Genomic DNA, 12,524 nt, shown 5'->3' with positions numbered 1-12,524 from the left:
GTTTTCTGGTTGCATTCCTGCTGCACATTGCCCTGTGACTCTTTCCTTTCTCTTGCCAAACATGCCATTATTACTGACCACTGTTTGTCTATACATTTGGTTTGATTCATCCCTATATAAATCTGATCCCCTGTAAATTTGAGCCTTTCCTTTATAGTGTTTGTTGCATAGACATCAAACTCTGCACATCTTGGTTTTCAATCTTTTTGTTCCTGGTGGGATTTTTTGGCACTTTATGTTCATAGATACTTTATGTCTCTATCGTAGTGATATGTAGAGGCTACAGAGGTCTGCTGTCCAACACAGTGTGATATTTTACATACCTACCTGTGCACATCAGAGTCCCCTTCCCAGAAGCGTTCTATAGCCAGATTTCTCAGGAATACCTGGCATGGTAGAGCTTGAGGCAGAGGGAATCTGCCAACAGTACAGCACTTTCTGTTCCCCAGGGCACAGACTGAAGGTATAAATATTTATTAGCAGCACAATGTTCTAGCCCAAGAGTCTGAATGACAACACTGGAATTACAGAAACTTCTCGTTGACCCAAATGTAATGCCTGTATTCAGGGTGTGTGGTTTCTCACTTGTTTTTCTGCTCACTAAGTCAGTCCCCCATGCACAGGACATCCATCCATTTTTCAGACTCAATGTTTGATGTAGGAAAGAAACAAAACATTTGGACTTGTCCTTTCCTGTTAGCATTTGTGTGCAGTATGCAACCCACATGGGCAGCTCCAGAAAGCAGATGTCTGCTGAGCTGCAAGCCCTCACTGTAAGCTGTGACACATGTGCTGGTATTGAGACTTCCAGCATCTTTTAAGTAGGACAGAAGACAGCAAGTACATCATTGATTTGGTATTGCAGAGAGACAGACTAGCTGGATGATATTCTTGATCAGTTGACTCGTACTGATACAATTGATGGTGGTCAGATAGCAGCCTGTGTACTATGCAGAGAAGTGATGGTCAAGCCCTGTACTCTGGGTCTTTCCCTGAGATTAGAGGATGAGGGCAGTTCTACCCTCTGCTTTTATCCAAAAAAAGCAGCAGAGCTGTGTTGGTGATGAATTTCCCGTAGAGTGGAGAACATTTTCATAAGTGGTGTAAATATGACTGATTTTGAGAAGGAGGGGCAGATAAAGACTTCTCAAGTTACACATATGTTTTCGAGGTGCAGCTGAAGACCAAAGAAATTGTGTGTGCCATTCCCTTCCACATGCACTGGGGTCCCTGAGGATTTGCAGAGTGGAAAGTGGGGCCTTGTTAAGGGGTCAGAAGTGTTGACTGTGAAAGAAGGCATAGAAAGCTCTGTTTTCCCAGGTGCTACCAGGGTGAGCTTGTACCAAGCACCCAACTCCATCAGTTGGGGCTGTTCCCTACCCCACAGTTGGTGTGGGTTATTGGGAGGGGTAGGTAATAAGAGTAAAAGGCTATTGAGCTGATGCTTTCTTAAGTACTGCAAAATGGAAAGTGATTTAAAAGAGAAAAAATTAAAAAGCCTGCTAAGCATGCCATCTTCCTTAAACCCCAGATTTCAGTTTAAAGTGTTTTCACCTTCTGTCTGTGCTCCTGCATACTGATGATTCACAGCACTCCTACTCCACAAAGGTTCACTGGAACTAATTTCTGATGTTCAGAAATGGCACATGGTGCACGCACTGTGGGACATGGCTGCTCCTAGCAGGAGGGCAGTTTTCAAGATCCTTTGTGTCGAGCCTATAGAAACAAACAATCTAGTAAGAAAACTCCCCACCGTTCAAATGCTGTGATTGTGCATGGCCAATTAAGCTGTGAGCATGTGGGGAGAAAACTTTGATTAAACTCTGGCCTCAGCCAAATGTTCATGCAGTGCCCTGATTGAATATATATTTTCCTTAGGAATGAAGACATACAGAAGTCTCAAGAACAACAAAAAAAATCCCTTAAATATATTAAATATCTTTAGCCATCTACAGTCCCTGCAGGCACTTCTCAGCACTTGCCTTTAGTTTGGGAGCGTTGCATTGTCCTCAGTGAGCAAAAAGAAATAACATCATCTGTCCTGGGACCAGTCACACCATATAACTGAGATTTTGATGTTGTGGGCAGAGCTGTGTGTATTGCTGTAGGGAGGCTTGTGAAAAAGAAAAAAATTGCCAAGTGAATTCCAATAGCAAAAGCCTGTGTTGAATCTCAGTGTGCTCTTAGGCATTCACTAGCAAAAGGCTAATCAGTCAAGTAAACGTTTCTCTGGACAGTTGAGCTGTAGAGAGAGAACTGCATCCATTCAGTATGCACAGAGGCTGAGTGTGTTTGTGCAGAGACAGCTCCAGCCGAGCTGGCGTGGGAATGCTGCTGTTTTCACAGTGGGCATTGTTACTATGGAGTCCTGTGAGTTGCTGCAGAATGTCTGTGAAGTGATGGATGGGAAATATGATAGTGTCTTGCCACTCCTGGGCCAGGGATAGATAGCTGCTGGAGCTGGGGACACTGTCCCTGGCCCAGCTGGGTTTCCTCTCAAATCCATTTTACTCTCTGGGGGGAGTGGGCCTGGCCCATGCATGCAGTAGTCGTCACCCACAGTGTTTGTGATCCCTCTGCTCAAGCTGTGGATCTCTTGTGCAGCTGTAATGTGCTGCTGGGGCTGAAAACTGTCATGCCAAACCTTTGGGAAGAATTCTTAGGGCTGACTCTGCTACCATGTTCTGCATCATTTCCACCTCCAGTGTCAGAAGCTCTACCAGCTGTCAGACCTTCTCTCTAGACTGTGGGGAGAGGGAAACACTTCTCTGAGGACAGATTTGTGTCCTTTTAAGATGAGTGTCTCAGACAGAATGGGAATAATCACTCTTTGAAAATCATCTTGGTTTCCTCTGGAGGCCTAGGAAGCCTTTTCTGTGTGTTTGGTCTAAAGCCCACTTTTGAGATTTCTCCAGCTGAGTTCACTGGTCCAGGCTCGGAGTTCAAATCTTCAAAGGCACCTCAGAACATTCCTCCCCTCCCTCTGTTGATGCAAATGGATGTCTCATGTCAGGTTGCCTGCAAAGGTAAAGTTACTGTGAGCACATCAGTTTGCCACAAAAGGGAAGGGCTGGTTTGGATTTAGAGTTTTAGCATGATTTTAACAATGTGAACCTGGGCTAGTCTAGAAATGGCCAAACCCCTTCTCTGCCATGTGCACTTCTGGCTTTGAGCTCAGTGTACTCTCTGCTGGACTGGACCAGCACAGGAGACAGTGTCATCACACTGTGTCAGTTCCCGCAGTAAATATGTCTACTCCTGTGCCTTCCTGCAGCCAGCAGACTGGGGCTCACAGGACTTCCTTATTGTGTCCAGTAGCACCTAGGAAGCATGCAGGTCTTGGAGTCATGCTCCTTAGAAATGGCTGTGTCCTGCCTTTTTCCAGATTGGCAGAGAAAAGATACTCATCCAGGAGGCCTGGACTCAAATGGTGCCACTTAGCACCATTTGGGCATCCCCCTTGGAGAGATTATAGCATGCCTGACAGACAGACATGTCCTTTGTGTTATCTAGATGTTCCCATGTGTAGAAGCTGAAAGATAAGGGAGCTCATGTGAATGTCTCAAACACTGATAGCCGGATGGCTTTGGAGCCAACCAAGGATTGTTGCTAGTAACAGCTAAGGATTGTTAGTAATAGAACACTGAATAGAATAGGGCTGGAGAAGGGGCCACAGGGAGGTAGAGCAGTGTTTTTCTGCGACAAACATCTTTATCCTGGCTCCTGGAGATTAGCACAACACAGCACAGGTGTAGGAATGAGGTCAAGAAGCAGACATGTAGGAGGATATGGAGACCACCAAATACCCTGAAGCCTCCAACCCATTTCCACAGTAACTAAATTACACAGAAAGGGAGAAACTTGCCTCCAGGGCAGGTAAACTTATCTATAAAAAGGTACCCCCACAAAGCCCTGTGTGTGCACCCCAGGACCCTGAACACTCCATCATCTGCATCAGCAATGGAGCCAGGACTGCTGATCTCTCTCTCTCTCTCTCTCCCTTTCTCTCTCTTTTTCTTCCTTTCTTTCTTTCTGTTCCTCTTTAATTCATCTCTTTCTCCCTTTCCTTTCACCTCCCTCCTTTATCCTAAACCCACTGCTGGGTGCTTAATAGGAGGCTAAGAACTAATGTACCAATTTCCATAACAAGTATGTAATTTACTAACAGAACTTTGTAAGATTTTGTGGACCCTCTAACTTCCGACATTCCTTTTGTCCACAAGCATCTACAAATCTTGGGTGCTCCCTTCCCCTGGAGGGTGAGAGGCTACACCCTGTGATTCTTTCCTGCAGCTTGGATTCTGATCTGTTCCCTTCATCTGGGCATGTTTGAGACCAGATTCATGTTCCAAGGATACCACATGAACTGGTCTATGATTTATGCCTAAATGTTCTCCTGGAGGCTGGTTTTTTGGTTTGCAACCTAGTCACTAAACTCCTACATTAGAAGAAAACTGCAGCAGTGTCTGCGTTAGAGGAAAGCAGAAGAAATTGTCTTTTGTTCAGCATTGTCCTTGAATGTGAGGTCTTGTACCCACCATCCATTTTAAGTACTGTCAAAGTCTACTGGGTAGTGCAAAGGAGCAGGATTTTCATAAAATGTTATAGCACTACATATGTTAACTAGTTTCCACCAAGCTAGAGACTAATTCAAAAATTACATTTTATCTCCTAAGCACAGTGTATTAAAAGAGCTAATGTGCACTGAGTAGCTCAATAAGTGATTGTTTTTTTTACTGAGAGTGAAGAGTGATGTGACCTTGCTTTGAAACTCAGTGACTCTGCTTGGGTACAGGTGTCAGTGCCAAATGATATTTTGCATTTTACATGTAATTGTGTACAAAATAAAAACTCCAGAAACTGAGAGAGAGACAATAGTATTCTAGTATTAAATTTATGATGCCTTGTATGATTTCTCACAAGTGATGGTTTGTTAATGTATTGGACCTAATGCTGAATGTTTGCTTTGCCTGTGCATCTCTAACTGTGATTTACCCAAATTCAATACGCATCTATCTATCAGCATGTTCAGTTTGATTTCTATCTTCTAGATGGAAGTAAGAACATGTTTGAAAACTAGTTTTAATTTTCATTGTGGTGCTAAGTGGAGAGAGTTCCAAGAGGTTTGCAGTTTGCTGTGAAAGGACCTCAGTTATTTTTATCAGTAGTAGAACTGTCTGAGTTGGTAGTTTGTTTCTCTCTCAAGTTCTTTGATGTGCTGTAACATAGAGTTCAATACATGTTGTCTGCCAGTAGGCTGGAGCAGAAAGTGTTTGGGGAGATTGGTTTTCCAGGGGGGAAATTTTAGTGACAGTGAAAGGTACTGTGCTGCCAGATTTTTCCTGTCAGCCATGAAGAAGGTCCCAAGAGGGAGCAGAAATTGAATTCTCCTACCCATGTAGTCCTCAGTCCTTCCAAGCTGGACTTCCACACACACCTGGTCTCAAAGTTTTTAGTTTTAAGTTTGAAGTTGAGTGGTCTACTTGGGATTCATCTGAAACTGTAAATATGTTTCATACAACACCCCAAGGAGTCATATGTGAAAATTATTTGGGACTACTACCAGCCCAGGCTGAATTTGAACTAGTGACCCACCATCCACTTTATATGCCTGGTATCATCCATCACATAAGCCTGATGTTGAAATTTGGCATTTCCAGAGGTACTTTTAACATAATAAATGTGCTTCCAAAGTTCTGTGTTTTGCCCCTGGGTATCAGTGTTCAAAACACTGGCATGTTCTTTGCTCCCTCTGAATGTGAAGGGAGTGGAGTTGCCTAATAGCCACTCAGAGAAGGAGCTGCAGAACTCTCAGCTAAGCCTTTCTGTTTTGTTTCTGTTCTTTCTTAACAGGATCCAACAGCTGCAGCTATTTCGGACAGAGATTGTGATACGAGAGAGGGAGAGACTGTAGCCATGAACTATAAGCCATCTCCACTTCAAGTGAAATTAGGTGAGTCTGTGCTGATGGAGAGTGAAAAGGCTGAATCCAAGGCCTGAAAGACAGAATCATATGCAGATCTCCGTGCATGTGGCTGAGCATGCCATCAAGGCCCAAGCAACTCACAGAGCAGTTTTATCATTGTGATTCTGCTGCTGTGATTCAGGGAACTGACCTACAAACATGTAAAGCCCCTGTATCCATGGATGTGGTAACGAAAGGAAGCAATGCCTTAAAAGCAAGGCATAGTTCTTTTAAACCTACAGGTTTTTTATTAAGCTGAGATCAAGGCTTGGCCAAATAAAGAATGAAAATAATATGGAGGGACTGTAAAAAGAAGAGAAGGCAGAATAGTTGCAACAAAAGATAAAGGATCAGGGAGTTGGGACACTACCAGAAAAAGTGCTGCTTTTCTGTGAGATAAAGGACTTCTAAGTCCATAAAGGTTCCCACACAAATACTCATCTATTTCTGAGCAATATTTTTTAATTCTGGAAGCAGAATCATCCTGTTACTACAAGACACTGCTTCTTTTCAAGGCTAATGCTTACAAGAGCAATCCACACATGCCTGTCTGCCTCCAAAACCTGAGCAGCTATTTAGCCACACAGCTTCAAGAACCTGATGACAGACAAGCCAAAGGAACAGTGTGCTTTTTGCTAAAAAAATGGAATCTAAGTGTGGAAAATTTCCCAGTAGGAGCAGGAAGGAGTCCCCTGGCTGTCCTTCACATCAGAGCAAGTGACGTTGAGAGGATGCTGCTGATTGAGGGTGGTTATGCAAGTCATGAATACTCTGAAACAGTGGCTGCTTTTCAGGAAAAGGCAGGGAGCAGCAGTGTGTGTTAATGACAGCACAATTCATAGTTTGGTAAAAGATTATTACTGCCAGCATGCCATATGCCACCAGGATCCTTTTTCGCTTCCAAGATAGTTCTTTAATGTTACTAGACAGATAATTACTACTGCAGTAGTTGTTTTGGATAATTTAACACCAGGAAACAGGTTAGAGAGGAATTGATGCTATTATTGGTAAGTCTGCAATATTCTTGACTTTCTGCACAATGAAATATCCTCCTGAGATTCACTAACCTGATAGGAAACGGGGCTTTTTTAGACTTGGCTTTAGTAAGTCATGATACCTTTCTAGGAGATCAGATCATTGAAAACAGATTTGGATTCAGGGTAAAGAAGTTCAATTCATACAAATTAAATGGAATAGTAATTTGAGGTAGATCTTTAAACAATCTCAGTATTATAAATAAAGCTGGTAGAATGAGAAACTTGGGAAGACAATACACATCAGGTAGTGTTGAAGGAGAAAGTATCAGAAGAAAGGACATTACTAATGAAGTTCTCCAACAGTCATTTTGTGTATATGTTCATTAATGACTTTTACATAAAATGCAGGAGTCAGCAGAGAAAATTTAGTAGAGCACATTTGGGAGGAATAAGTACAGTAAAGGCTCAGAAATAGCATAGAGGAAAAAAACATGAAAACTGGAATAATACAAATGAGAAGAATAGGACAGGAGAAACTCACTGTTCTGTAAGCTGACATTTGTCAGCTGGGGATGACTACATCAGTTGATTGTAAGGTTATTATTATTGAAATGGACTAATACGTGAAAACAGGCCACAGTCACACTTCTGCACTTACCAACTTTTTTCCAGGAATCAGATAGAGGAGAATTATTAGCTCTTCCTGCCAGAACTTCTGCTTTCCCACATAGGAAATATTCTCTTTCATTTAGCCAGTGCTGAGTGGCATGAAGAGTCAAAGGGAGGTACTGGAAGTGTTTGAGCAGTTTTTGTAGTGGAGGCACACTGTTCCCAGGACCTCCTTTCCCCTTGGTGCCTCTGCCAAGTGACCTCAGTGCTGACCACAGTATGCTTATGAAGATAACAGGGGGTGAAACCTATCTGCTGAAGAGGAATTGCCCTGAAGGCTGACAAGCATCTTCCTGCCTTGTCTCCAGAGAGAAATCTGCCCCAACACATCTCTGTGAAAACAGTGTTCCTCTTTAATGAAGTGAACACATACCTAGTGGCACTTGGACCAGCTCTCTACTCTTAGCCATACTCAGATGAGCTCTATGTTATCTGATGCAAAATGAGACTGACAGTATTGTCTGTGGCCAGTGTAACATGCCTTTAATCCACATCAGCTCCTGCTGCTCTTATTCTAAAAATCTGCACAGCCTCTTCAATTTTCTAGAAGCTTAATCACTGCATCTCCCAGCTCTGGCCCCCATTCCTCTGACTAGATTTTTTTGTCCCTTCTGCATTGAACTTGTCAGAGTTGTTTTTAATCTCTTTGAGGCTAGAAAAAGTTAAGATGGTACATAAATTTTTAATAGCTTGTCTGGCAAAGCCATTGTTGGGGATGGTAGCAACTAGGGGCTTAAGCCTATTGCAGGTTTTTCATATGGATGGTGGCATTTTTCACTGTTAAATCAGAATCAATTGTTCAAATGTCAGATGTTCTGATGGAAGGTTGATAAATGTCATTTTTCAGTTTGCAAAGATTCGTGTGTAAATCTGTCGTATGTGCTTGCTGGAAGCTTGGTTCAAGTGAGCTCAATTAAATACCAACCCAGCATGAATACAACTTTTGCTTCCAGACACTGTAGTGATTGAAGTGTGACAGAAAGAGCGTGAAAACTGCACATACTGCCCGCAGATTTATCCTGCTGCTTGAGTGGTCTTTTCCTTAGTTGCTTGTTCCCCTCTAAATAAATACATTTGGCTACATGTTTGCTTGAGGGGGGTCAGTTAGATACAGGAAAAACTTCACGGGAGTCTTGTATTTCTAGTGACTTCCTAAAGGTATCACCTGCTTCATAAATGGAATAATAGTGCTTGATGCTAGGGCCGCATCAAGAAAAGAACCTCACAGAAAAGGGAAATAAGATCTCCAAGTTCACACAGGTCATAATTTTCAACCTTTATTGATACTGTATCCATATTAATTATGTATTTGTCACTTTTCTAGCACTCCCACTTTGTCTTTCTATCCGGAGCTGCAATGCTCAGCCTTGTTTCTTTCTTTCTTTCAGATCATTGATAAGGAGACTCCTGACAGCAAGGGTTGGGGGCTGGGTGTACATTAGTGCTTAGGAGATGTCTCCAGCACATCCTTATTAGGAGCCATAACCAGATGGAGCACATACCACAAGCCTTTTGAAAACAGAGGAGAGTTATGATAAGGAGGAACAGAATAATCCCCAAGTGTAAATCTCAGGGCACCACATCCACTGGAAGGCAACAGATCCTCCTAGCATTCCCAGGAGATGAGATATTATTTTAATGAAGCTTATGCCATCTGCTTTTCTATTTTGCATTTTTAATTTCCCATCTCTGGTCTGAAATCCCTACCCAGACAGTCTGTGTCTGTCTTTCCTATCAGTCATGACATTAGTTTGTGTTAAAACAGAATGGGCAATGTGGAAATTGGTTAGAGTGCTGTAAAACATGCAACAGGTGGGATGAAGGGTTATGGCAGAGGCAGCTTCATCAGCACATCCACCACGCTGGGAGCCTGGCAGTAAGATGAACATGTGGGAGAGAGGCAGAGACACTCACAGCTGCCTTCAGCTCTCCAAAGTGCCTGTGGCCTTAGATGGAAGCACCTCCTCTCCTTGGATTATATAGGGAATGAGACACTGTTTTTGGAAGATTCCTCAAAGGGGCCATAAAAGTTTGTGAAAATGTCTATGCTAAAGAAACAGAGTCACACGTCAAGGATGTTACTGGAATGATGTTCACTTAGACCAAGCAGAACTGATAGGGTTAAAAAGTAGCAAAATCACCGTCACAAGGACATACAGAATGGTGTTCCCTGGTGTGTCTGACTTGGACAAAACTCATTCGTGACTGAGCCCCATCTTGGTGGAGATTGAAGTGAACAGAGGATATAATCCATCAGGGGACAGAGGCTGATGACATGTCTGTATTGTTAGCTCCTGCCTTCCAGCCTGCTGCAGTGTATTCATGACAGATATTGAATTGCTCTGTGGTCAGAGAGGAATAGTACCAGGACTATCAGTCAGAACTACAAAGCCCTCTGGGTTCAACTTAACAAAATTGGTGCATTTCTGGCTGAAACTTTACAGAAGGTCTCTGATCCCAGTAAACAACAGAGTGCCCCATGTGGCTTTTGAGATTAATCTTTCAATTGGTGTAGGTGTTTTACCCCTTCCCCCAGGGTGAGGTGTATGTTCAGAGCTTGTCTTAAAGCTCTCCATCAAAGAGCCACAAAGCACACAGCAGAGCAGCCTCTCCTAGTGCTGCCCAAAAGGATGCAGTGCTCAGAGATCCCCTTCCAGGACTACTCTTGCCTCAGGTCAAGATGCAGAGCTGGGAAGTGCAGTCACAAACAGAGCCGACAGGAAGCATCTTATGTAGGCTAAAAGGCTCTTTATCTGCCTACATCTGTGGCTCCTTTTCTGCATCATCCCTTCCCAGTCTGCTCCAAAACTTGTGACTTCTGAAGCTTTTCATACAGAAAACAGAATAATAAAGGGGAAGTTGAAGTAGAGTGGACAGATCAATGCCATTAGTGTATCATTTTGTCAGTATTTCAAGTACTGTACTATTCCCAGTTGCTTTTCTGTAACAAGGTGATTAATGCTAATTAGGTACAGCAGCTGTTGTTTCTGGGAAGATGCTCTGTAGGTAAATTAGGGAAACATTTTATAAAAAGGCTCTAACTCTTAAGCTAGGTCCCCAGGTTCCAGCTCTGTTGACAGAACTGCAGATTTTCATATCCATAACTGTTTGCATGGCGACCTCAAGTGACATCATTACCTTAAGTGCAAAAAGCCATTTTGCTCCCCTGGGAGCACCCATTTCCTTGAACGCAGTCTGTGCACTGTGCAGGGGGAAGGGTGGGGTGGAAGCCAGAGAGCAGGAGCAATAGAGCACTGCTATTGATTTTCTTCATGAAGACAGTAGTGCAGCCCACCACTCAGAAGTCTCATGGAGCTTGGGAGGAATTTATTTAAACATTTTTTCATCTCTTATTACTCTTTCCATTTATAAGAGAAATACACAGATTTATGGCAGCATCCTTTCTGTAGGATATTTCCAGGCTCTTTTTGGAAAGGATGAGAGAGTGAGCAGCTGCATCACATTAAGGCTAGTAGGGCTGTCTGCAGACAGAGCTGCAAAGATGAGGGCAGAAAACCCGTTCTGACAGGCATATTATTGCAGATTACTTAGAAGAGAAGTAGAGGGGCAGAAAGGAAGAGGTGCCTGAGACAGGCTTGGGTAAGGAGTAAAGCCGTTCAGACAAACTGGAACAAAGCAATCACTGGATTTCAGCAGACAGATCCAGGCAGGAGGGAATGTGTGAGGGAGTGAGACAGAGGGAAGGGGGGTTCCAGACAGTAAATCCCAGGAGCAGAGCACGAGCATATGCATATGGGAATGATGTGGCATGAGATTCACCAAATGACCTGGCTTTTTGTATCACTGTAATTTTGCTTGATTTGTTATGCCACTGCACCAGGGCTTGGCTGGCCTTGCCTGGCCCTCCACAGTATGTGCACCTCTCCCATGACACATTCCTGGGTACCAACACACATCACGAGCCAAGAGACTCACACCCACTCACATCTTGTGTTGCACAGACCACGCTTGGCTAGTACTCCTTCAGGCAGAAAGTCGTGAAGAAGGAAGCTGTAATGTAAGTGGATAATTTAAGGGGTGTTACCTGACTGTTCTTTAGCCAGTCCATATTTTTGTGCTACCTGCAGTCTGATAGTATAGGAAGGAGAGCTAGTCCTGAAGATATTATTTTATTTTGTATTCAGAATGGGCCAAAACATCCAGAGTCTGAATGGGGGTTTTATGCCTGAAGGGGAAACCCAGAACTGCAAATTATGGGTTCTCTTCTATGTCTGACCCACCACAGTCAAGTCACCTCAAATACGAGAAGCAGCTCAGAACATTGTGAAGAAAACCAAACTGAGCAAATTGTTGAGATTCTCTGATAGAAATGAGAAAAAAAATCAGTAAAAGTAAGTAGTGATGACAGTAAAAAGTACCTGGTCTAGCAAAGCCTAACCCCAGCAGGCAGCACCACACAGTGGTCTCTTCAGAGGTCTCATTATACAAGTACGTGTTACTCTCATCACTGTTTCCTGTGAAGCATGTAGAGAACTGGTTTAAAAGAAAGAGGTCCCCAGAGGTGATTTACAGTTTGTTCTTGACATTAAAAAGATTAACAGCAGTTGAGATGATAAGGCTGCCTGCTCAGATGTTGGTACCTTCAAAAAAACTCAGAAAAGGGCAGTAGTACTATATTCTGGCTCCTCAAAGTCCTGTGTCCTTAAATGTAGGTTCCACCTGTTCCACCACAGTGTAACATTTCCCCAGTTCTGAATTACACAGGTGTTACTATTTCTGTAGTTCCTTCTGATGTCTCCAAAGGTAGATTAGTTCCTGCCTAGCAGTTGAGGGAAGCAAGGATAGCCCAGTGTAATTAATGTAAATTGGCTCTAGAACAGACCACAGCATCTAGACAGTGTTGGGTGATGCATTTATTTAATGTGTTTGATTTATTAATGATGAGCCTTAAA

General features: G+C 43.1%; 1 protein-coding gene across 3 annotated transcripts in view; it reads left to right on the top strand.

Moving 5' to 3' along the window:
• The window catches only part of FAM219A (family with sequence similarity 219 member A), a 93,395-nt gene that overhangs the window by 47,746 nt on the left and 33,125 nt on the right, over positions 1-12,524 (top strand). For all 3 annotated transcript variants that reach the window (XM_064735225.1, XM_064735224.1, XM_064735223.1), the window contains exon 2: positions 5,854-5,953. In XM_064735225.1, the coding sequence (XP_064591295.1) occupies positions 5,854-5,953 (100 nt within the window). The remainder of the gene's footprint in view (positions 1-5,853; positions 5,954-12,524) is intronic.

The sequence above is a fragment of the Zonotrichia leucophrys genome, chromosome Z, assembly GCF_028769735.1.
Source record: "Zonotrichia leucophrys gambelii isolate GWCS_2022_RI chromosome Z, RI_Zleu_2.0, whole genome shotgun sequence".
Classification (NCBI taxonomy): domain Eukaryota; kingdom Metazoa; phylum Chordata; class Aves; order Passeriformes; family Passerellidae; genus Zonotrichia; species Zonotrichia leucophrys.
This window is presented reverse-complemented; position numbering and strand designations above follow the sequence as displayed.